This window comes from Spea bombifrons, chromosome 10 (genome assembly GCF_027358695.1).
Source record: "Spea bombifrons isolate aSpeBom1 chromosome 10, aSpeBom1.2.pri, whole genome shotgun sequence".
NCBI lineage: Eukaryota > Metazoa > Chordata > Amphibia > Anura > Pelobatidae > Spea > Spea bombifrons.
In genome coordinates this window covers 23,217,688-23,245,052 of record NC_071096.1, presented here as the reverse complement: position 1 = coordinate 23,245,052, position 27,365 = coordinate 23,217,688, and the positions used below count along the sequence as shown (strand labels likewise).

Genomic DNA, 27,365 nt, shown 5'->3' with positions numbered 1-27,365 from the left:
TCAAACAATTGGTGGGGGCTTTGGCTCACGTTCCACTTTCAGTAGGAAAATTGTCCCCTCAGAGTATCTGTCCTGTGTTTCAGCAGGAGGCGCTTTCCAAGGCTGCTGGTCAGTGTGTGCATCTCACAACAGATTTGTAGAGTGGCCCTAGCGGGCAGCATATCTTTTGTTCCCTGACAGCACACTGGTGGCAGCACGGTGTGTTTATCTAAGGAAGCTGCTGCAGCTGGCAATCATTCCTTCTCCATTCAGAAATGATGGATGAAAAGCACACTTCTGAAAATATTCTGCATGCAATAATAAAAATGTTTTTCTTTGGGTGGGAGCAGAGGCGGGTTACCAATGTTGAAGTGGGGTTTGTGGTAACTGAGGGAGGTGCAAACATGGGGAAAGCGCAGTAGCAATAGTTTTGTCACGCTGCAGGAAGATTGCTGGGCACTTCCACCACAGTAAAAATATAACACAACATAATAGTGCAATATGTTATACAGATAATATTTGAATAAGTATTGTTGATATATACACTCACAGCGGTATAGCCCAAACTCGGCTCTATAGTATGTGCCTGTGGTGTATATAGTTAACCCTACACCCTCTGGTCTGGAAGCAGTCCACCTCATCAAACGGCAATCTTGGAAAGAGCCTGTTGGTGAAACACTGGCTCAAAGTGTATATACACTGATGCTGACTCCCTTAGGCCGCCGGATACAACCAGAAAAACGAACTTTGCAAATACGGCTAGAGGTAGTTATTACAACAAAATAAACAAATACCCAATGCTGCCAAAGTACCCTATGCCGCGTTTCGCCCTGGATGGGCTTCCTTAAATTGGTCTGGTTGTCTGGATATATTGACTGCCAATTACAACCTACTGTACAAAAGGGTAGAAGTTATTTAAAAGACACCATTAGTATGTTGCAAATTTTAATTGGAATAAGTGAGACTTTTTAGTCACTGCAGACGTTAGCTCCCTATATACTATTATCCAAACGATTGCAAACGATTTTTACTTGCAAGCGTGTGGGACGGCGATAAGGACTAGGCTTAGTGAGGCCCCAAATGCTTAGGATGTGAAGAAACTGTACTGATGTACAACAATTTGAGATCCAGGCAGATAAAATAAAAATATATTTTTTGGAAAAAGAATATGATAAGAATAAATTACAGGCAACAAAAATAAAAGTTGGGGAAGAGAATAGAGAACAACTCTTTCAATATAGGGACAAGACCAATAATGATAGTAACAAAACTTAGTTTTAAATTGAGAAACAGTATCAAGAAATATTGGCCCATTTTAAGAAAGGATCCCATTTTAAAAGACATTTTACCATCACATCCACAGATTGTATGTAGAGGTGCACCCAATTTAAAAAAACACCTAGTTAAGAGTTTTATAAAAACCCCACAAGAAACACATTTCTTAAACCAAGAAAAAGGATTCTTTGGGATGTGGTATGTGATTAGCCTGTAAAAGGACAGGGAATAAGAACAGACATCTAATTAAATTTACAGTACCTCACATAATAGTAATCCCTAATAGTAATTTTAAAATTAACGAGTTGATAACATGCCACAGTAACAATATAGTATATCTTATAACGTGCCCCTGTGGATTAAGCTATGTTGGAAGGACAACACGTACTCTTCATATACGTGTTGAGGAACATGTAAGGAATATTGCAAAGGGCTCTGAGTTTCATAGCCTTTCTTTACATTACAAATTGAATCACAATAATGATCCCATAGGCACTTTATTTATAGGAATACAGAGAGTCAGCAGAAATTGGAGAGGGGATGATTTGAAGTAACTTGATCAATGTGAAATGAGGTGCATTTTTAATTTTAATGTTCTTCAACCAAATGGTTTAAACTCAGATTTTGAGTTGTGTCACTTTCTATTTTGGGAAGGGTTTTATAGGAGGTTCCATATGTATTTATATATTTTAGGATAAGGTTTTAATATTTGAGATATAGTATGGATATATTTTGAACTCCTACTATTTCATGGGGTCTGTTTCTTTAAATGATTATTTATGCTTTTTAATGGCTTTTTATGCAATTGTATTATGAAATTGGCAATAATGAATAGCCCCCCCATTTGTCCCTCCCTTTAGAGGAGTATTAAAATATTAAATATTTATATATGGGTAAATTATTTTATATTATGTTTTTGTATCTTTAAGTTGTTTTTATATTTGTTTACTTGGGGTGAGTTATGTCTTATAAGGACCTGCTATGACAAGAAACAATTTAATAAAGTGCACAACATTGTATGCTATATGCATTGTACTGTAAGATATGTACTGTGTTTCCCTATACGTACTGACAGTATACTCTATTTTATCTGCATGGTCCATATGGTAGCGTGAGAAGGACTTTAAAAACCTCCATTTTATATTTAAGGCATGTTCTATGAACTTTTATATATTTTGGCCCCAACCGCTCGCCCTACCTTGTGCCTGCAAGCGGCCATATTGGTATAGGACAGAGATGTTAACACTGACTCTAGTAGGCGGCGGCATTATAGAAGGACGCTTAATGAATGATCCGCCCTACATTGCTTCTGATTGGCCAACAAAACACCGGGCGGCACCCGGAAATGAAGTTAAAACCACGGACGATTCCAGAGTACAAGCAGACCGATTTGCCCATCCAGAGCGAAACGCGTCATCGGGGACTTTGGCAGCATTTGGTATTTGTATATTTTGTTGTAATAAATATGTTTTCTGTTCATACTCTCTTGTTGTGAATACCACCAAGAGTAGTGCTTAACTATGGCAGACAAGCCCCGTACACCTTTAGCAGCAGACCTGTCATCATCACACCTGGGAACTCTCTGGGTTTGCCCGGAGATTGCTAGGTGAAGCACTGGTTCTCCAGGCCAAGACCCTAATCCTCCGGGACACGTCCCGCTTCCCGCCCATTTTTCCTTTAAATGGGGGAAGGCCCCCGACGCCAGCAGGAACTCCTACTGACGTCAACGGGAACGTCCCCAACATCAACAGGAACGCCACTGACGTCAGGGGGGACGCCCATAGAGGGCGCAGTGAGCAAACGCCTGTGTAAAGGCATTATGTTGGCACCTCTAAAGGGAAGCAACGAGCGCTACGCATTCCCGTTGGCTCTGCCCCAGAGCTCAATGGGGATACCCATGGTTCAGACCTAGATTCGGACAATCCAGACCTCCTTACCTCTCGCAGGATGGGCGAGACAGCCTCGGATCCCCAGGCTACAGGCTCCTATCTGATGACTCCATCCAGAGCTGCTGCAACACCAGAGGATTCTGGTGCCCTCAATGCTGCGGGTGAACCCTATCCTAAGCTGCCACACAAGGTCTTAAGACCCCCAAGTTTCACCCCACGATAGTGACTATATGTCCAAAGCCGAGAGGAAGGGGCTGAATGTGGTAGCAGAGGAGCCCAGGATAAGCTTCTGGACAGTGCCGGACCATGTCCCAATTGTTCCTGATGGCCGAACAAGCAATCATGTCTGATACCCCAAATGGATGCCTCCCCGCCAGGGAATGGATTCAGCGTTGCATCATCATGGGTAACGCTAACTTAGCCCTCTGTACCGAGCAACGCCAGGCTGCTCTCATGCGCCAAGACCCTCGCCTTATGGATCTGGGGAGCAAGGAGATGGGCCAACGGTCTCCTTTTCCGGGATGCTTTCATAAAGGATCTCAATAAAAATGTGAACATTTTCACTTCCTTCCCAAAGGCTCAATCCTCCATGAGGAAAGGTTTCTCTTTCAGCCAGCGTTTTTTCTGGCAGGGCTGGAAATCCAAGGAGCTGGGCCACCAGCCGTTCAGCCACCAGAGGCTCCCGTTCAGCCACCAGAGGCTACCAGTCGTTATTCCAGCCAGGGTACCAGTTCCGGGCTCCGTTTCCCTCAGCCAGACGTTCAACCGGACAAGGTGCCACCAGTCCTGAACGAGGCAGACCACGAACCTGTAAGTTCACTGTTTTCAAATCTCTCTTCTCCCCTTTGTGTTGCGGGAAGGCTATCTCTCTTTTCCCACAATTGGTCCCTCATGTCCCTGGACCATTGAGTCGGTTCAGGGCTTCCTCATAGATTTTTCCATTCCCCCGTTCAACATGCCCTTCCTTTTTCCCCTGAGCTTTCTCTTCCCCAACAGGAGCCGGTGGACTTGAAACTTCACCTATTATCCCAGAAGGGCGCCATAGAACCCGTGTCTTGGGCCCTCCTCACTTCATCAGCAACATCTTCCTGGTTCACAAGAAGTCGGGGAAATCTTGACCTCTTATAAATCTCAGTAAGTCTCAACGTCTTCGTCACCTGCCGTCACTTCAAGATGGAAGGCATACATCTCCTCAGAGATCTTCTACTAGAGGGCATTTGGCATACGTCTGGATATCAAGGACGCCTATCTCACAGTCCCTGTCCACCAGGATCACTGACGGTTTCTTCAATTCTTCTGGCACAACAAGTTTCGGCAGTTCACCTGCCTTCCCTTTGGACTCAGCTTGGCCCTTTGGTGCTTTATCAAGCTGATGAAACCTGTCATGGCTTTCTTTCAGACCCAGGCGATCAAGAAGGAGATCCACAGGGTGCTATGCTCCAAGACTATTCCACTTTGGACTCTAGCTTACATTATGGGCCTTCTCTCCTTGTCCATCCAAGCAATCGTTCCTGCTCTGCTTCACTACCGAGCTCTTTAGTGACCCACCTTTGCAGGTTTCCATCCTATGATCAACAGATCACCCTCTCGACGGAGGTGAGGCTAGAGCTCATGTGGCTACGATACATGGAGGCATGGAATCTGATGCCAGCTTTTAATGTTGTGGAGTGTCCAGACCTTCCGGAGCCACCGGGGGTCGATGGTCAGTGGAGGAGAGACAATCGCACATCAATTGCCTGGAACTGATTGCAGGTTGCTTTGCCATTCTGAGCTTGGCCGCGGATCGCACCAACTGTTGCCTTCTCCTTCGGATGGACAACATCTCGGCGGGCCAATACATCAACCGTCTGGGGGGCACGTGGTCACATATGCTAAGGGTCCTCTATGATTTCTGCCTAGCCAACCACATCACACTGAAGGCAGAATATCTTTCAGGCTCCGACAACACGGTGGCAGACTGGTTTTCCCGTCACTTGAGGGATGCCAGTGATTGGAAGCTGGACTCTGCGGTCTTCCAGCGTCTGGACTCTCGGAGGGGTCAATTTTCTATTGATCTCTTTGCATCTAATACTCAACTGGCGACTTTCTTCAGCTGGCTTCCAGATCCGGACTGCGCCAAATGCATGTCTTCCTACAGACTTGGCCTCCATCTGGGGCTTACGCTTTTCCCCCCTTCGCTCTGATTCCTCAGGCGTTTCGCATGATCGGTGCTTCTCATCACACCCCTCTGACTGCCTCTACCCTGGTTCCCTTCACTCCTGGAACTGCCTGCAAGGACCCAGGATCCAGATGGTCAGTTTCACCCCCTCATCCTTCAACATCGCTTATCCTTAATAGCATGGAGCCTCTCCAGTGACCTGGAGATTCGTTTCAACTTTCAGAGGATGCTCGCATGCTTCTCTGAGACGCACTTGCACCAGACACCAGACGAGCTTACGCTTATGCTTGGAGGTCCTGGGTGTCTTGGTGTCTGGAACGGCAGGATGATCCGTTTGTGGGCCCTGTAATTGCTGTTCTCAACTTTCTCTCTCACCTTTTCTCCCAGGGGAAGTCGTACCCGGATAGCCTTAGAGCAGCCATCTCGGCTTCTCACTCTCCGGTCTTGGGAGCTCCCCTGGGTAGGCATCCTCTGGTCTGCCATCTTTTGCATAGGGCCCAGTTATCTCGTCCCCCGGGTCCTAGGTATTCTTCTCTCTGTGACATCCAGAAGGTATTGGATTTTCTGAAATCCTGGCCTAACAATACTTCTCTCTCTTAAACAGCTTTCGTCCAAACTTGCTTTGCTTCTGGCTTTAGTTTTCTTTTGCCGCATTTCCGATGTCCGGGCTTTCGATGCTGATGTAATTTCTTTCTCTCCGGAGGGGGTGGTTTTCTCGCTCTCTTGTCGCAAAAAATCTTTTTCTTCGGCTGTCTCCTACCCATCCAGTGCAACCACTTTTGTCTGTGGCTCACTGCTCTCAGCAATATCTTCTGTCCACGGCCTCTCATAATCCAAGGGCTTCCCATCAACTGCTTCTCTCGTATGATTCTCTCTTTCGTCTGGTATCTTCTCCTACCATCGCTAGATGGGTGTGCTGGCTTTTGGGGCTGGCCGGGATTGACTCCAGTTTCGGGACTCATTCGGTCAGAGGGGTGGCGGACTCTGGTGCTGTGGCACCTCCCTGTCGGACGTCCTGCACTCTGCGGACTGGTCCAAGGCTTCTACTTTCCATACCTTTTTGCCCTGCTCCCGTTTCGCTTCTCCTGTAGCGTGGGGGTTGTGGCGTGTTTTTATGCCTTCTTGTTGTTACTGTCTATATTATTGTCTATGTCCTATGCTATAGGAACACAGTTACTGTTCCCTTTTTCTTTCAGTTTAATCATGCCCTATCTGTGGCTCTGAGGTGATTGGTTCCACCCGTCGGAAATAGTCGTTTCGCTTGATTCTTGTTATAACCTCCTGTTCGTATTTGTTCTTCACATTGGCTCTGCATCAAAGAAGAGGAGTCTTCAGGCTTTATAGTCCCTGTTTTATGTTGGTTGGTTATATATTTTGATTTTCATGTTTGTCTCTTTGCTGCTATTGGTGGTAGAGTAAAGATGTTATGGAAATTATGATGTCTCCTGTCTATTAAAATTTAGATTATATATGCACCAAGGCTATTATAATCTCTAATTACATTACACCACATTTATTCATATAGTGCAAGTAGATTTATAATCGATAGTCGATAGTCGATAGGCTAAATTTAAAGCTGCAAACAATAACAAACTGGTACAAAAGGAGAACAACATGTGATTTCTTGAGCAGGGGGACCTTGCGGGCACTGCCGTTTTTCAGTCCTTCACAGCATAGTGTGTTACCAATTGTTTTCTTGGTGACTATGGTTCCAGCTGCCTTGAGATCATTGACAAAATCCTCCCGTGTAATTCTGGGATGATTACCGTTCTCACGAACATTGAAACTCCACGAGGTGAGATCTTGCATGGAGCCCCCCACACGGAGGGAGATTGACAGTTATTTTGTGTTTCTTCCATTTCCGAATAATCGCACCAACTGTTGTCACCAAGCTCCTTGTGAAGGTCTACAATCTTGTCCCTGACATCCTTGGACAGCTCTTTAGTCTTGGCCATGGTGGGGAGTTTGGAATCTGATTGATTGATTGCTTCTGCGGACAGGTGTCTTTTATACAGGTAACAAACTGAGATTATGAGCACTCCGTTTAAGAGAGTGCTCCTAATCTCATCATAAAAGACACCTGGGAGCCAGACATCTTGCTGGGATCCAATAGGGTATCAAATACTTATTTTACTGAGTAAAATGCAAATCAATTTATAACTTATTTGAAATGCGTTACTCTGGATTTGTTTGTTGTTATTCTGTCGCTCACTGTACGAGTAAGCCTACCATTAAAATTATAGACTGATCATGTCTTTGTCAGTGGACAAACGTACAAAATCAGCAGGGGATCAAATATTTTTTTCCTTCACTGTATATATATGGTAATGCTTGATGGAATGGAGTAACAACTCCTTTTACCTCATGTTATTACACTCCACGTAGATCTTTGAATGGAGATTCAAGGGTATTGTACCACCTTGTGTATCATGGTATTTTAAGCCAGAAAAAAGAGGTTTAAGTAAATGGCATATACACTCACCGGCCACTTAATTAGGTATACCTTGCTAGTACTGGGTCAGACCCCCTTTTTCATTCATTCTTCATGGGATACTTTCTACAAGGTGCTGAAAACATTCAATTGGTACTAAGGGGCCCAAATTGTGCCAAGAAAATGTCCCCCACACTATTACACCACCACCAGCCTGAACCGTTGATACAAAGCAGGATGGATCTGTGCTTTCATGTTGCTTGTGCGAAATTCTGACCCTGCTATCTGAATATCGCAGCTGGAATCGAGACTCATCAGACCAGTTTGCTTGGTACTTACCAGTAACCTGGAAAAACATTTTACAACAATGTGTTGGAGAGGTAGGTCATAAAATGGTTAAAAAAAGTGTTATCAAACCATAAATACTTTTGTGAAACAGTTCTGGATTCTGTTACCACTATCAAGGCTACCCTCAAAGCATATCAAATTTGGAAAACCTCTAGCGTGCAATCAGTGAAAGGTATCCTATCGTCTTTTACATGAAACGACAGAAGAAAAACACTGCACGATCCTGTGTTTTCATTAGATTTGTGGTTGTAGCAGTCCACTTACAAAGGGAACTGACATTAGACTTGAAAAAATAAGTCTGATAAGAGATCTGTTTCAATTATTCTAAATGTTTTGCTGGTGATTGATTCACTTTAATCAAACTTCATTCATACAACTAGCATAAAAACACACATTGTCTCCAAGGGTGGTTAGTGAGCAGCTAGAAGGCTCAGTGCAAGGTAAAAGGGAGAGAGTATGTGTTAACATGAGTGCATGAGAGTGTTTGTAGATATGTGTGCCAGCTAGTATGTTTGTTACGGGGGGGGGCGATCAATGGTCTTGGCTTTCCTGGCCCCTAGGCCCTTCTGGGGTGCCAACCCCGTCCTGACAGTCTCAATACAGAACCATAAAGACATACAGCTTATCTGCCATTTATACCATATGTATGAAAAGAGGAATAATGGTTTAACAATGTATGGTATATTCCTCTTTTCAATGTATGGTGTACCGATACAAATAAGACTTCTTTTTTTCAGGACAAGTAGGGTCTTCTTTTGAAAAACATAAAACAATTTTAGTGCTTGTCTACTGTTCCTCACTGCATGGCTTTGGCTAGTCTGATCATCCTGATTATCTCTCTGTCGTTCTCCCTGGTTGTCATCATCCACCAGACTCCATCTTCTGCCATACTGCCGTCTGCAAGTCCTAATCTACAGTACTTGCCCACTGTACCTTGTAGTCATATGGCAACAAAGCACTGACTTTAGGCCGCAGCAGATTTAACCAGACAGATATGATTGGTTGCGTAATGACTACAAACGAGAACTTTTCTTTGGTCTCTATGGTTTATAGTTCATAGTGCTTGTTTTCATCTTTCTTTTCTTGACAAATAGAATGGTACCTTAAATTTAATGAATCATGGGGGGCAGATTAAGAATAATCAGACATCGATAACCTGTAATAAGAGGATTCCAACCTGTACAATTACAAAATAAAATAATCTGACACTTCCCTACTCTTTCAGGGATCCACCCTGTCTGAAGTGGTTACTTGATGGTCTGCCAGTTTTCAAGGCTTGTTTTCGTCAACCCTCTTTACAAAGACATATGAATATAATGGCAAAGTGTAAGGTTTCCCTAAAAAAAAATAATAGTATTTGGGTTTATTAATGAAAATGACAAGAAGCAATAGTTGAAGTTAGAAGCTTTATTTTGCTTTGAGAAAATCCACTGTCACACACTTCATAATGAATTTCCTTTAAAGTGTTTACAGATTTTGGAAGTTAAAACCATTTTATTGTTTCTTGTTTATAACCAGAAATGGAAACAAAGTTTCACCCTCTCTCCCCCAACCAAAAGAGCAAAATAAACCATTGACATGCAGCATTTGATTATGAAAATTGATAGCTTGAGAAAATCTTATAATACAAAAAAAGTGCATTGAACAATGGGGTATGGAGGGCAGAATATATATTGACTTTTTGCTGGGGAACTGTTAGAATTACATAATGACAGAATTATGTAAACCTAACACCCTCTCTGTTGAGCAAAATGTAAATGAAAAAAAAATGTAGAACATATTTCAAAAACAAAGAAAATGGTCTGCAGATTTACGTAAAGAAATAAAATCTATACATGCACAGTTACTTCATTGTCATCATTTTGCATTTTGCCATGCTTTTGTTAAAAAATAATTAACTATGAAAAGAAAAATCATGGGCCGAAAGAGAAAAACACAATAAAAGAATATTTAATTAGAGACACAAAAATGCAATGTGATTTGCATAAACTGTGTAGTAGAACATATTTACATAATTATTCAAATGTAACAGGTATAAATGTAACCACTGGTGTTAGACTTCTTCTGTGAATCCCCAGAATTTTAACATTCCCATTGATTCAATGCACTAATACAGTGTATTTAATAAAACTGCTGATTTTTTTTGTAAAGCACACAAATGAAAAAATATATAGCTGTAAGCAATATAAAAATATATATATGGAAAAATATATTTCCACGTACAGTTAAATCAAAATAGCGAAGTACCTCACCTGCAGAGACATTGTACAATAATACATTTCTCCTGCTTGAAAAAGGTTAAAACTTTTACAGAATTACACAACTGTATATATGTGTGATTAATTACTTTTGGTTACCTTTTGAAAATCTGTATTAGCTTGCAAAAATGTATATACATACACAGAGACATATATATTTATATACATGCTTTGGGTGAGGAGGGAAAAAAGACAACTTTATTCTTTCTTTTTAACAACATTCACTTCTACCTTGGGTAGCTGAAACTCAGCCTTGGTGGCACTGTCATTGCTTGATGATGAGGACACTCTTGACTTACTAGAGGACAAAGGTGCCCCACTATATTGGACATTTTCATCATCAGTTAATGTGACCTCATAAGAACCCTTTGACTTAGATCCTAAACCCCCAAATGTGCCAAATTTGATCTTAGAATGCTTCCCCTTTTTCTTGCCAGGCTCCACAGAAACTTCACTTCCCTCTGCCTCCAGGGTTCCACTTGGTGAAGATTGAGTGGAACCATCGTTTTCCTCACTTAAAGAGGAAGTTCTATGTCTTGTCTTTTTGCTAGTAAACAAGGAAAACTCATACTTTGGGGTCTTCTCCTTTGGGGAGATACCAACTCCACTCTCCAATTCTAAAGTAGCAGACCCTAGACCCCCATCAACAGAGCCCACACTTGAAACATCTGGAAGACTGGCATCATTTTTTCCCTTTGCTTTTGAGAAGTTGAACTTGGGCATTTTTATCTTTGACTTTTTTATCTTGATATCACCCTCTTCTAATTCAGTATCAATCTGACCTGACTTCCCAACACGTTCATCTGTTATTGGGAAGTTGACATCAACTCCTACCTCCCTTCCAGTCATCTCTGGTCCAGAACTTTTAAATTTAGGCATCATGAGTCTGGGGAAAGTAACTTTCCCAACTGAATCACCTAAATATTCATCAGCACTACTCAACCGTATTTGTCCCTCTGCTTGTGTTCTAGTAAGGCCTCCCTCAACCTTTGGTCCAGATATATTTACAATTTCTGTTCCTTTAAACTGTTTTTCTCCCCAACGTGTATCAGTTCCATGAATAGATACTTCTGGTATCTGAAATTGTGAGCCTGACGGTTCTACCTGAGGCACTTTGCCCTGAGCATCTAAGACTTTAGTATCAATATTGGGCACCCTAATATCAATTTTTGGCCTTTTCAAATTACCAGAAAGGTCTATATCACTTTCAGATGTTGGTCCTTTAATATCAATCTCAACATCAGGACTGGAAACCTTTGCAGCTGAAATATCAACAGCGGGAATCCTGATAGAGGGGCCTTTCAGATCTTCAACCAACCCTGACATTTTAAGTTCTGGAGCTCCAACATCAATGCTAGTTGCTGGTCCACTCACAGAGGAGCCCAAAACCCCAAATTCAGGCATACTGAACTTGGGTATTTTAATTTTTTCACCAGACACACCAGTACTTGGGGGGTCTAAGATCATATTTCCAGAAACATCTATATTTCCTTTAGTCTCTGGTCCTTTCAAGTTTACATTTAAACCTGGAACAGAAATATTTGGTACTGAATTTTCTACTGAAATACCAGGTGGCTCAATAGTAATACCTGTGGCACTTATATTAGCATCCATGCTAGGACCATTTATGTCCCCTGCAAGCTTTGGTCCAGATAGACTGTGGTCCGTGTAAGGTTCCTTTGACCCTGATGTATTAAAAGTAGGTAGCTTGAATTTTGGTTTCTTTACCTTAATATCAGGACCCTCTACACCAACTCCTGGTGATGACAAATTACCTTCTAATATTTTTATATCACCTCCGATGTCCAAATCAGCAGCTTTTGAGTCTAGTTTAGGGCTGTGCAAAGATCCATCTCCTTTTAATTTGGGAGATTTGAGATCAAATTCTACATCAGGGAAATTGATTTTTCCAAAAAATTGTTTGCGGGTTTTTGGTGCCTTTATGCCAAGATCTGAAGCCCCACTTGAAACGTTGATATCAACATCAGGGGCATTCAGATTTATGTCACTCTGTGCCTCAGGAGTAATTACGTCAAATCCTCCTTTTTTCCCCTTGATTTTAGGACCACTCATATGAATCTTGGGCATTTTAAACTTGCTTTTCTTTGCTCTGACTCCTAGGTCTACATCAGGGATGTCTGCATCCAATTCTACATCTGCAGTAATGGTGTCAGATTGTGTTTTCACATTTGCTTTGGGCGACTTTGTGCCAAATCCAAATTTTGGTTTTTTTACTTTTAGTTTCAAATCACCCTCAGGGCCCTCAATGTCCATGTCTGGAATATTTAGCTCTGACTTTGGACCTGACGTATCCAGTTCACATTTTGGAAGTTTAAGGTCTACATGTGGACCTTCCAACTTTCCTCCAAAGTCCACATTTGGGCCTGCTATCTTTAGATTACCTTTTGGAACATTTACATCAATATTAGGACATTCCATTTTGGTTTCAGAAACACCAAATTTGGGCATTTTAAATTTAGGAATTTCTAGTTTTCCTTCTGGCCCTTTTAATTCAATTTCAGGCATATCTACATCCATATCTGGACCCTTTATGTCAACTTTAGGACCTTTTATTTCACCTCCTATCTTGGGACCTGACATATTTGCATCTCCTTTCCAGTTTGGACCTTTCAGATTTAAATCAACATCGGGCATGGATACTTTAGGGAGATTCATTGATGGCATCTTGAATTTGGGCCCTTTCACTTTTCCATCAATATCTAAATCTGGAGCATCCATATCTACCCGAGGACCCTTAATGTCAACTTTGGGACCCTTTATATCCCCTTCAAGTTTAGGGCCTTTCATGTTCAAGTCAAAATCAGGCATGGATACTTTAGGAAGATTCATAGAAGGCATCTTGAATTTCGGCCCTTTCATTTTTCCGTCAATGTCTACATCTGGTACATCTACTTCAGGACCCTTTATATCAAAATCTGTTCCTTTTAAATCTCCTTCCATGTCAGGACCCTTCAGATTAAAATCAATATCTGGCATAGATACTTTAGGGAGATTCATTGATGGCATCTTGAATTTGGGACCTTTCACTTTTCCATCAATATCTACATCTGGAATATCCACATCTAATTCTGGACCCTTGATGTCAACTTTGGGGCCCTTTATGTCCCCTTCCACTTTAGGGCCTTTTAGATTTAAATCAAAATCAGGCATGGACACTTTAGGCAGATTCATTGAAGGCATCTTGAATTTGGGCCCTTTCACTTTCCCATCAACGTCTACATCTGGAACATCCACATCTAATTCTGGACCCTTGATGTCAACTTTGGGGCCCTTTATGTCCCCTTCCACTTTAGGGCCTTTTAGATTTAAATCAAAATCAGGCATGGACACTTTAGGCAGATTCATTGAAGGCATCTTGAATTTGGGCCCTTTCACTTTTCCATCAATATCTACATCTGGAGTATCCACATCTAATTCTGGACCCTTAATGTCAACCTTGGGTCCCTTCAAATCCCCTTCCACTTTAGGACCCTTCAGGTTTAAATCAAAATCAGGCATGGACACTTTAGGCAGATTCATTGAAGGCATCTTGAATTTGGGCCCTTTCACTTTTCCATCAATATCTACATCTGGAACATCCACATCTAATTCTGGACCCTTGATGTCAACTTTGGGGCCCTTTACGTCCCCTTCCACTTTAGGGCCTTTTAGGTTGAAATCAGGCATGGACATTTTAGGCAGATTCATTGAAGGCATTTTGAATTTGGGTCCTTTCACTTTTCCATCAATATCTACATCTGGTACCTCAAGATCAACATCCGGGGCCTTAATATCCATCTGTTGACCTTTAAGGTCTCCTTCTAACTTTGGGCCTTTTAAATTAACATCAACATCAGGCATGGATATCTTTGGGAGATTCATTGAAGGCATCTTGAATTTGGGCCCTTTCACTTTTCCATCAATATCTACATCTGGAGTATCAACATCTAATTCTGGACCCTTAATGTCAACCTTGGGTCCCTTCAAATCCCCTTCCACTTTAGGACCCTTCAGGTTTAAATCAAAATCAGGCATGGACACTTTAGGGAGATTCATTGAAGGCATCTTGAATTTGGGCCCTTTCACTTTTCCATCAATATCTACATCAGGAGTATCCACATCTACCTCAGGTACCTTAATATCAACATTGGGAGCCTTCAAATCCCCCTCTACTTTAGGTCCTTTCAGGTTGAAATCCAAGTCAGGCATGGACACTTTAGGTAGATGCATTGAAGGCATCTTGAATTTCGGCCCTTTCACATTTCCATCAATATCTACATCTGGAGTATCAATATCAACTTTGGGACCCTTAATATCCCCTTCCACTTTAGGACCTTTCAGGTTGAAATCAACATCAGGCATGGATACTTTAGGGAGATTCATTGAAGGCATCTTGAATTTTGGCCCTTTCACTTCTCCATCAATATCTACATTTGGTACGTCTACTTTAGGACCCTTTATATCAAAATCTGGTCCTTTCAAATCCCCTTCCATCTTAGGACCTCTCAGATTGAAATCAATATCCGGCATGGATACTTTAGGAAGATGCATTGAAGGCATCTTAAATTTTGATCCTTTCACTTTTCCATCAATATCTACATCGGGAGTATCAACATCTAGCTCGGGTACCTTAATATCAACATTGGGAGCCTTCAAATCCCCTTCTACTTTAGGTCCTTTAAGGTTGAAATCCAAGTCAGGCATGGACACTTTAGGGAGATGCATTGATGGCATCTTGAATTTGGGCCCTTTCACTTTTCCATCAATGTCTACATTTGGAATATCCACATCTAATTCTGGACCCTTGATGTCAACTTTGGGGCCCTTTATGTCCCCTTCCACTTTAGGGCCTTTTAGATTTAAATCAAAATCAGGCATGGCTATGTTTGTTAAATTACCATCCACAGATGGAATCTTAAGCTTAGGACCCTTTATTTTACCGTCTGGACCCTCAATGTCCAACTCTGGAGCTTCTATATCTACCTTTGCACCAGATATATCAATGCCCCCCTTTGGCAACTTAATATCAATATCAGAAGTTTCCCCTTTGTGGCCAGAAAACCCAAATTTGGGCATGCTGAATTTTGGCATTTTTAATTTTCCTTTTCCTTCTATATCAACATCTGGAGTTTCAAGGTCTACATCTGGTACCTTCATATGCAGATTTGGTCCTGTTAAATCCCCTTCAATTGATGGAGTTGTAACATCCACATCTCCTTTTACTTTGGGTCCTTTTACGTTTAGTTCAACATCAGGCATAGAAACTTTAGGACTTGTAATGTTTAATGAGGGCATTTTAAATTTGGAACCTTTAACTTTTGCCTCTTGGTGTGCAATATCTACATTGACACCACTGGCCTCCAAGTCAGGTTTTGGAAGTTTTACATCTGTGGTAGGTACCTGTATTTTAGGACTAGAAAAGTTAAACTTTGGCAATTTAAATCTGGATTTTTTAACCTTTGCCTCTGGGATTTCGACATCTACTTTAGGACCACTGATTTCTAAGGCAGGACCTTTAAGGCTTCCTCCCTTGGGCATAGAAGCATCAATGCCACCCTTTACATTTGGGCTCTTTACACTAAGGTCAACATCTGGCATTGAAACACTGGGTTTAGAGAATCCCCATGAAGGTAATTTGAACTTGGAGCTTTTTACATTTCCTTCTGGCAAATCAACAGCTAAATTAGGACTTGGAGTATCAATTTCAGGACTTTGAATTTCAACTTTTGGAGCCTTCAAGTTAACATCCAGATTTTGATCAGTTGTGTCTAAGTTTCCTTTCAGTTTGTGAGTTTTTAAATCCATGTCAATGTCCGGCAAGGTTGGTTTTGGTAAATTTACATTTATTGATGGCATTTTAAATTTAGGTCCCTTCACTTTACACTCGTGTCCTTCTATTTCCAAATCTGGAGTAGACATATCTACCTTTGGTACATTGATGTCACTATGCAAAAGTATAGAAGGATCCTCTATGTGGGGTCCAGAGAAACCAAACTTTGGCATTTTAAATTTAGGTAATTTCAGCTTTCCTTCAGGACCTTCTATATTAACATCTGGTGCTTCTAGATCAATTTCTGGACCTTTAAAGTCTCCTCCTACCTTTGGAATTGTTAGGTCTGCATCCCCCTTCCAATTAGGAGCTTTTAAATTCAAATCAATATCAGGCATGGACACTTTAGGCAGATTCATTGAAGGCATTTTGAATTTGGGCCCTTTCACTTTTCCATCAATATCTACATCTGGAGTATCCACATCTAATTCTGGACCCTTAATGTCAACCTTGGGTCCCTTCAAATCCCCTTCTATTTTAGGACCTTTTAGGTTGAAATCAGGCATAGACATTTTAGGCAGATTCATTGAAGGCATCTTGAATTTGGGCCCTTTCACTTTTCCATCAATGTCTACATCTGGAACATCCACATCTAATTCTGGACCCTTGATGTCAACGTTGGGACCTTTTACGTCCCCTTCCATTTTAGGGCCTTTCAGGCTTAAATCAAAATCAGGCATTGACATTTTAGGCAGATTCATTGAAGGCATTTTGAATTTGGGCCCTTTCACTTTTCCATCAATATCTACATCTGGAACATCCACATCTAGTTCTGGTCCTTTAATGTCAACCTTGGGTCCCTTCAAATCCCCTTCTACTTTAGGACCTTTCAGGTTGACATCAGGAATGGACATTTTAGGCAGATTCATTGAAGGCATCTTGAATTTGGGCCCTTTCACTTTTCCATCAATGTCTACATCTGGAACATCCACATCTAATTCTGGACCCTTGATGTCAACTTTGGGACCTTTTACGTCTCCTTCCACTTTAGGGCCTTTCAGGCTTAAATCAAAATCAGGCATTGACATTTTAGGCATATTCACTGAAGGCATCTTGAATTTGGGCCCTTTCACTTTTCCATCAATGTCTACATCTGGAACATCCACATCTAATTCTGGACCCTTGATGTCAACTTTGGGACCTTTTACGTCCCCTTCCACTTTAGGTCCTTTCAGGCTTAAATCAAAATCAGGCATTGACATTTTAGGCAGATTCATTGAAGGCATCTTGAATTTGGGCCCTTTCACTTTTCCATCAATGTCTACATCTGGAACATCCACATCTAGTTCTGGACCTTTAATGTCAACCTTGGGTCCCTTCAAATCCCCTTCTACTTTAGGACCTTTCAGGTTGACATCAGGCATGGACATTTTAGGCAGATTCATTGAAGGCATCTTGAATTTGGGCCCTTTCACTTTTCCATCAATGTCTACATCTGGAATATCCACATCTAATTCTGGACCCTTGATGTCAACCTTGGGACCTTTTACATCCCCTTCCACTTTAGGGCCTTTCAGGCTTAAATCAAAATCAGGCATTGACATTTTAGGCAGATTCATTGAAGGCATCTTGAATTTGGGCCCTTTCACTTTTCCATCAATGTCTACATCAGGAACATCCACATCTAGTTCTGGACCTTTAATGTCAACCTTGGGTCCCTTCAAATCCCCTTCTACTTTAGGACCTTTCAGGTTGACATCAGGCATGGACATTTTAGGCAGATTCATTGAAGGCATCTTGAATTTGGGCCCTTTCACTTTTCCATCAATGTCTACATCTGGAACATCCAAATCTAATTCTGGACCCTTGATGTCAACTTTGGGACCTTTTACATCCCCTTCCACTTTAGGGCCTTTCAGGCTTAAATCAAAATCAGGCATTGACATTTTAGGCAGATTCATTGAAGGCATCTTGAATCTGGGCCCTTTCACTTTTCCATCAATGTCTACATCTGGAACATCCACATCTAGTTCTGGACCTTTAATGTCAACCTTGGGTCCCTTCAAATCCCCTTCTACTTTAGGACCTTTCAGGTTGACATCAGGCATTGACATTTTAGGCAGATTCATTGAAGGCATCTTGAATTTGGGCCCTTTCACTTTTCCATCAATGTCTACATCTGGAACATCCACATCTAATTCTGGACCCTTGATGTCTACTTTGGGACCTTTTACGTCCCCTTCCACTTTAGGGCCTTTCAGGCTTAAATCAAAATCAGGCATTGACATTTTAGGCAGATTCATTGAAGGCATCTTGAATCTGGGCCCTTTCACTTTTCCATCAATGTCTACATCTGGAACATCCACATCTAGTTCTGGACCTTTAATGTCAACCTTGGGTCCCTTCAAATCCCCTTCTACTTTAGGACCTTTCAGGTTGACATCAGGCATTGACATTTTAGGCAGATTCATTGAAGGCATCTTGAATTTGGGCCCTTTCACTTTTCCATCAATGTCTACATCTGGAACATCCACATCTAATTCTGGACCCTTGATGTCTACTTTGGGACCTTTTACATCCCCTTCCACTTTAGGGCCTTTCAGGCTTAAATCAAAATCAGGCATTGACATTTTAGGCAGATTCATTGAAGGCATCTTGAATCTGGGCCCTTTCACTTTTCCATCAATGTCTACATCTGGAACATCCACATCTAGTTCTGGGCCTTTAATGTCAACCTTGGGTCCCTTCAAATCCCCTTCTACTTTAGGACCTTTCAGGTTGACATCAGGCATGGACATTTTAGGCAAATTCATTGAAGGCATCTTGAATTTGGGCCCTTTCACTTTTCCATCAATATCTATATCTGGAACATCCACATCTAATTCTGGACCCTTGATGTCAACTTTGGGACCCTTTATGTCCCCTTCCACTTTAGGGCCTTTCAGGCTTAAATCAAAATCAGGCATTGACATTTTAGGCATATTCACTGAAGGCATCTTGAATTTGGGCCCTTTCACTTTTCCATCAATGTCTACATCTGGAACATCTACATCTAATTCTGGACCCTTAATGTCTACTTTGGGACCTTTTACGTCCCCTTCCACTTTAGGGCCTTTCAGGCTTAAATCAAAATCAGGCATTGACATTTTAGGCAGATTCATTGAAGGCATCTTGAATCTGGGCCCTTTCACTTTTCCATCAATGTCTACATCTGGAACATCCACATCTAGTTCTGGGCCTTTAATGTCAACCTTGGGTCCCTTCAAATCCCCTTCTACTTTAGGACCTTTCAGGTTGACATCAGGCATTGACATTTTAGGCAGATTCATTGAAGGCATCTTGAATTTGGGCCCTTTCACTTTTCCATCAATATCTATATCTGGAACATCCACATCTAATTCTGGACCCTTGATGTCAACTTTGGGACCCTTTATGTCCCCTTCCACTTTAGGGCCTTTCAGGCTTAAATCAAAATCAGGCATTGACAATTTAGGCATATTCACTGAAGGCATCTTGAATTTGGGCCCTTTCACTTTTCCATCAATGTCTACATCTGGAACATCTACATCTAATTCTGGACCCTTAATGTCTACTTTGGGACCTTTTACGTCCCCTTCCACTTTAGGGCCTTTCAGGCTTAAATCAAAATCAGGCATTGACATTTTAGGCAGATTCATTGAAGGCATCTTGAATCTGGGCCCTTTCACTTTTCCATCAATGTCTACATCTGGAACATCCACATCGAATTCTGGTCCCTTAATGTCAACTTTGGGACCTTTTACGTCCCCTTCCACTTTAGGGCCTTTCAGGCTTAGATCAAAATCAGGCATTGACATTTTAGGCAGATTCATTGAAGGCATCTTGAATCTGGGCCCTTTCACTTTCCCATCAATGTCTACATCTGGAACATCCACATCTAGTTCTGGACCTTTAATGTCAACCTTGGGTCCCTTCAAATCCCCTTCTACTTTAGGACCTTTCAGGTTGACATCAGGCATTGACATTTTAGGCAGATTCATTGAAGGCATCTTGAATTTTGGCCCTTTCACTTTTCCATCGATGTCTACATCTGGAACATCCACATCGAATTCTGGTCCCTTAATGTCAACTTTGGGACCTTTTACGTCCCCTTCCACTTTAGGGCCTTTCAGGCTTAGATCAAAATCAGGCATTGACATTTTAGGCAGATTCATTGAAGGCATCTTGAATCTGGGCCCTTTCACTTTCCCATCAATGTCTACATCTGGAACATCCACATCTAGTTCTGGACCTTTAATGTCAACCTTGGGTCCCTTCAAATCCCCTTCTACTTTAGGACCTTTCAGGTTGACATCAGGCATTGACATTTTAGGCAGATTCATTGAAGGCATCTTGAATTTGGGCCCTTTCACTTTTCCATCAATGTCTATATCTGGAACATCCACATCTAATTCTGGACCCTTGATGTCAACTTTGGGACCCTTTATGTCCCCTTCCACTTTAGGGCCTTTCAGGCTTAAATCAAAATCAGGCATTGACATTTTAGGCATATTCACTGAAGGCATCTTGAATTTGGGCCCTTTCACTTTTCCATCAATGTCTACATCTGGAACATCTACATCTAATTCTGGACCCTTAATGTCTACTTTGGGACCTTTTACGTCCCCTTCCACTTTAGGGCCTTTCAGGCTTAAATCAAAATCAGGCATTGACATTTTAGGCAGATTCATTGAAGGCATCTTGAATCTGGGCCCTTTCACTTTTCCATCAATGTCTACATCTGGAACATCCACATCTAGTTCTGGACCTTTAATGTCAACCTTGGGTCCCTTCAAATCCCCTTCTACTTTAGGACCTTTCAGGTTGACATCAGGCATTGACATTTTAGGCAGATTCATTGAAGGCATCTTGAATCTGGGCCCTTTCACTTTTCCATCAATGTCTACATCTGGAACATCCACATCTAATTCTGGACCCTTGATGTCTACTTTGGGACCTTTTACGTCCCCTTCCACTTTAGGGCCTTTCAGGCTTAAATCAAAGTCAGGCATGGACATTTTAGGCAGATTCATTGAAGGCATCTTGAATTTGGGCCCTTTCACTTTTCCATCAATGTCTACATCTGGAACATCCACATCTAATTCTGGACCCTTGATGTCAACTTTGGGACCTTTTACGTCCCCTTCCACTTTAGGGCCTTTCAGGCTTAAATCAAAATCAGGCATTGACATTTTAGGCATATTCACTGAAGGCATCTTGAATTTGGGCCCTTTCACTTTCCCATCAACGTCTACATCTGGAACATCCACATCTAATTCTGGACCCTTGATGTCAACTTTGGGGCCCTTTATGTCCCCTTCCACTTTAGGGCCTTTTAGATTTAAATCAAAATCAGGCATGGACACTTTAGGCAGATTCATTGAAGGCATCTTGAATCTGGGCCCTTTCACTTTTCCATCAATCTCTACATCTGGAGCATCCACATCTAATTCTGGACCCTTGATGTCAACTTTGGGACCCTTTATGTCCCCTTCCACTTTAGGGCCTTTCAGGCTTAAATCAAATTCTGGCATGGACATTTTAGGCATATTCACTGAAGGCATCTTGAATTTGGGCCCTTTCACTTTTCCATCAATGTCTACATCTGGAACATCCACATCTAATTCTGGACCCTTGATGTCAACTTTGGGACCTTTTACATCCCCTTCCACTTTAGGGCCTTTTAGATTTAAATCAAAATCAGGCATGGACACTTTAGGCAGATTCATTGAAGGCATCTTGAATTTGGGCCCTTTTACTTTTCCATCAATGTCTATATCTGGAACATCCACATCCAATTTTGGACCCTTGATGTCTACGTTGGGACCCTTTATGCCCCCTTCCACTTTAGGGCCTTTCAGGTTTAAATCAACATCAGGCATGGACATTTTAGGCAGATTCATTGAAGGCATCTTGAATCTGGGCCCTTTCACTTTTCCATCAATGTCTACATCTGGAGCATCCACATCTAATTCTGGACCCTTGATGTCAACTTTGGGACCCTTTATGTCCCCTTCCACTTTAGGGCCTTTCAGGTTTAAATCAAAATCAGGCATGGACACTTTAGGCAGATTCATTGAAGGCATCTTGAATTTGGGCCCTTTCACTTTTCCATCAATGTCTACATCTGGAACATCCACATCTAATTCTGGACCCTTGATGTCAACTTTGGGACCTTTTACATCCCCTTCCACTTTAGGGCCTTTTAGACTCAAATCAAAATCAGGCATGGACACTTTAGGCAGATTCATTGAAGGCATCTTGAATTTGGGCCCTTTTACTTTTCCATCAATGTCTACATCTGGAACATCCACATCCAATTTTGGACCCTTGATGTCTACGTTGGGACCTTTTATGCCCCCTTCCACTTTAGGGCCTTTTAGGTTTAAATCAACATCAGGCATGGACATTTTAGGCAGATTCATTGAAGGCATCTTGAATCTGGGCCCTTTCACTTTTCCATCAATGTCTACATCTGGTGTATCAACATCTACATTGGGACCCTTAATGTCAGCTTTGGGGCCCTTTATGTCCCCTTCTACTTTAGGTCCTTTTAGATTTAAATCAAAATCAGGCATGGACACTTTAGGCATATTCATTGAAGGCATCTTGAATCTGGGCCCTTTCACTTTCCCATCAATGTCTACATCTGGAACATCCACATCTAATTCTGGACCCTTAATGTCAACTTTGGGGCCCTTTATGTCCCCTTCTACTTTAGGTCCTTTTAGATTTAAATCAAAATCAGGCATGGACACTTTAGGCATATTCATTGAAGGCATCTTGAATCTGGGCCCTTTCACTTTCCCATCAATGTCTACATCTGGAACATCCACATCTAATTCTGGACCCTTGATGTCAACTTTGGGGCCCTTTATGTCCCCTTCCACTTTAGAGCCTTTTAGATTTAAATCAAAATCAGGCATTGACACTTTAGGCAGATTCATGGAAGGCATCTGGAATTTGGGGCCTTTCACTTTTCCATCAATGTCTACATCTGGTGCATCAACATCTACCTGGGGACCCTTAATGTCAACTGTGGGGCCCTTTATGTCCCCTTCCACTTTAGGACCCTTCAGGTTTAAATCAAAATCAGGCATGGACACTTTAGGCATATTCATTGAAGGCATCTTGAATCTGGGCCCTTTCACTTTTCCATCGATATCTACATTTGGAACATCCACATCTATTTCTGGAACCTTGATGTCAACATTGTGAGCCTTTGTGTCCCCTTCCACTTTAGGGCCCTTCAAATTCAAATCAAAATCAGGCATGGACACTTTAGGGAGATTCACTGAAGGCATCTTGAATTTGGGCCCTTTCACTTTTCCATCAACCCCTGGAATATCAAGATCTACTTTTGGACCTTTAAGATCTCCTTCCAAATCTTTCCCCGCATAACCTTTCACATTAATATCTATGTCTGGTGTTGATATTTTTGGTTTAACATCTGGACTTTCTACTTTGAGTCCAGATACACTGAACTTGGGCAGCTGTAGTTTGGGTATTGTTACGTTTATTGTTCCTTTTTCTTCAATCCCTATTTCTGGTGCAGTAAGATCTACTTCTGGAGTCTTTAAACATATTTCTGGACCTCTCATATCAGCAGATATGTCAGTGTCACCCTTTGGCAATTTCATATCTAGGTCTGCACTTTCTCCTTTCCATCCAAATTTAGGTAGATGAAATTTGGGCATTTTCATTTTACCTTTTACTTCTGGGTTTTCTACTTCCAGATCAGAAGCCTTAAGGTCAACCGCTTTAATGTCAAGTTCTGTGGCTTTCAAATCTCCTTCTAGTCTGGGTCCTGAAATATCTGCTCCTGCCTTCCATTTAGGACTTTTTATATTTAAGTCCACATCAGGCATGGACATTTTTGGAAGATGCATCGAAGGCATCTTAAATTTAGAACTTTTTACCTTCCCTTCTGGACCCTCAACATCCATTTCCGGAGTATCCATATTTACCTTGGGACCAGATATATTGAGGTCACTTTTTGGTATCTTGACATCTGCATCTGAACCTTCTAATTTTGGTCCTGAAAAGCTGAACTTTGGCAAATGGAATTTGGGCATTTTCTTTTTCCCCTTCACATCTGAAACCTCAATATCTACATCTGGACCTTCAAAAGCAACTTCTGGACATTTAACGTCTGGGCTTTTTAGTTCACTTTCCAAATTAGGATTTACAGTATAAATCCCAGTTTTCACTTTAGGACCTTTCAGATTAAAATCCACATCAGGCATTGACATTTTAGGTAAATTCACATGCATTGTTGGCTTCTTAAATTTAGAACCTTTAACTCTACCTTCTGGACCTTCTATCTCCAGTTCAGGAGTTTCAAGATCAATCTTTGGACAAGTCATATCAATATCACCTTTTGGTAGTGTAACATCCATATCTAGGCCCTCAGCCTTTCCAAATTTAGGCATTTTAATGTTTGGCATCCTTAGCTTTCCTTCTGGACCTTCCAAATCAACACCTGACAAATCTAGGTCAGCCTTCAGATCAGCTTTAGGATTTTTCAAACTAACATCCCCTTTCAGATTGGGATCTTTAAAACTTGTATCAAGGTCAGGCATGGACACTTTGGTTAAATGAACTGAAGGGATTTTAAATTTCGGACCCCTTAGTTTCCCATCTACATCAATATCTACATCTCCAGTTTCAACCTCTAAACCTTTTATGTTTACTTCTGGGTTCTTTGAATCTTCTAAATTAGGTACGGACATATCTGCATCTCCCTTCCACTTAGGACTTTTAATGTTTAAATCAACATCAGGGATTGATACTTTTGGTAAGTGGACATTCATTGAATCTCCTTCTGGCAATTTCACATCTACACCTGGAACTTTTTGTCCAGACATACCAAATGTAGGCATTTTAAATTTAGGCATATTAAATTTACCTTCTGAACCTTTAAATTCAGCATCTGGTGCCTCTAAATTCATGTCTGGACCTTTGAGGTCTACTTTGACACCTTTCAAATCTCCTTCCTCTTTAGGACCTTTGCCTTTCCCCTGTAGACCTTCAATATCTACCTTTCCACCTGATATATCAAGCTCAACCTCAGGACCTTTCAAATCCCCTTCCAGTTTAGGCCCTTTTAGATGAAGGTCCCTTTTAGACATTGACACTTGCATAGAAGGAATCTTGAATTTGGACCCTTCCAGTTTGCCATCAGGGCAGACATCTGGCATAACTGAAAGGTCTGGGCGCTCAATATGAACTTTGGCTTCCTTTAAATACCCTTTAAGATTGGGCCCTGAAATAATAGTTTCCTTTTGATCCACATCATGCCCTGAAACTTTTGGCAACTCTATACTCATTGAAGGCATTTTAAATGTAGGACTCTTTATCTTGGCTTCTTGAGCATCAGTATTGACCTCTGAAGTATTAATGTCAAACTTGGGACAAGTTATGTCAACTTCACTCTTTGGAATTTTAATACCCATTTCAGTAGGGTCTACTTTGTGTTCAGATATATCAGCAATATCAACATCCCCTATTAAAGTGGAACCTTTCAAATTAACATCACCAACATCAGGCATGGAAACCTTTGGTAGGTCAACATTCATTGATTTCATTTTTAGTTTGGAACCTTTTATGTTCCCCGCTGCACTGTCAATTTCTAAACCTGACTTCACATTGATATTTGGACCTTTAAATTCCATTTTCTGACCCTCTGGGTCTAGCTTTTTATCAGACATAGAAATGGGTAGATCAATCTTTGGAGCTTTTACTTTACCATCAATATTCTTACCATCCAACTGTGAGCTTGCAATCTGAAATTCGTGTACAGTTTCAGGGGTGGGAGTCTCAACAGCTGCTTGGGGAACATTTAAATCAATGTTTGCAGTCCCACCTTTTGTTCCAGAGTAAAAAAACTTTGGCATTTTAAATGCAGGGATCTGAATCTTCCCCCCATAACTATCATTGTCAGGTTCTCTCATATCCACAGAGAGACCTTTTGCTGTTGTGCTTTCATGTGAGACTTTTTTGATGTCAGTTTGTGATGCAAAGAAATCATGTCCTCCTGAAGTCGTTGTGGGGTCGCTGGTTGCGCTGTTTGTCTTTGGTCCAGAGATACCAAATTTGGGCATCTGAAATTTGGGTATTCTTATCTTTCCTTCTGGGAGTTCTACTTCCGATGCATCTATTTTCGGGCCGTACACAGATTTGTCAGATTTTGCAAGGGTGTCAACCACGTTTTCTCTTTTGTAATCAAAGTCAGGCAAGATAGTTGATGGTTTAGATGGAGCACTAATGTCAACACTTGATTTTGCTTTTGTAGTGTCAAAATCGGTTCTTTTAACAATGCGGTTTAGGTCTTCATGCTCTGTTCCAAACACATCAGTTTTGCTTGTGTAACTCTGAACTTTTGGGTCAGAGACGCTGGTTACTTGGACTCTTGAATCTGTGCAAATACTAGGAAGATCAAACACTTCCCTGCTACGCTCATGATAGTGGACAGTTGTGCTGAGAACACTTAATGAATCTCCAGGCAGAGAGACACCACCTCTGGCTGTGAATAATGCTTGCTCTCCTTCTACCTGAAAGGTTTTACCCGTAAAGTCAGTCCCCGGGATTTTTATTATAGTTTTGTCCTCTTCAGTTTCCACATTGGTTTTGGAAATTTCGGTTATGTCATGCCTGGGAATTTTAATCTTGTACTCAGGACTGCTGATGTCAATCTCCTTGCAATCTTTAGATCCAGTCACATCCACAGTGTAGGCAGCCACTTTTCTAGTGACAGTGATTGTCCTTGTTTGTGTTTCTGGCTCCAGAATCTCTTCAGACTTCAGACGTGGCTTAATCTTTTTTGTGTAAATGCGTCTGTATTCCTCATCATCGCCACTCTTTAAAAAAAAAATATAAAATATATGTGTATTGATTAACCTAAATTACGCAATAGTCTTGAACATCGCAAGATGTCATTTCTGTTCACAAGAAGGTATAGTAAAGTTCTATGAAAGGAAGTGTCTAAAAGCCTCATCATTTCTCATTCACTTGTCACGTTTCTCGTCACCATATGATTATCAACAGATTATCAAGAGCTGGCATTTGGGTGCTTAAGCATTTGGGTACAGAATATACAAAATAATTGGAGCTATAAATATGTGCAGGTGAAAGCAGTGCAACATTGTCTCCTGGCCCTTGTTTTTTTTTTTGCACATTGCTTGGGACTCTGGTTAAGACATCATCAGATGCACACTGAACTTCTAGCAGACGTGTAGTT

General features: G+C 41.4%; 1 protein-coding gene across 1 annotated transcript in view; it reads right to left on the bottom strand.

Annotated features, from left to right (window-relative positions):
- Positions 1 to 9,472: 9,472 nt before the first annotated feature.
- Positions 9,473 to 27,365, bottom strand: part of AHNAK (AHNAK nucleoprotein) — a 37,212-nt gene continuing 19,319 nt past the window's right edge. Inside the window, exons 5-6 of the mRNA XM_053448811.1 lie at positions 23,680 to 26,985; positions 9,473 to 23,619 (exon numbers count right to left, since the gene is read on the bottom strand). Of these exons, the coding sequence (XP_053304786.1) occupies positions 10,537 to 23,619; positions 23,680 to 26,985 (16,389 nt within the window). The 3' untranslated portion in view covers positions 9,473 to 10,536. The remainder of the gene's footprint in view (positions 23,620 to 23,679; positions 26,986 to 27,365) is intronic.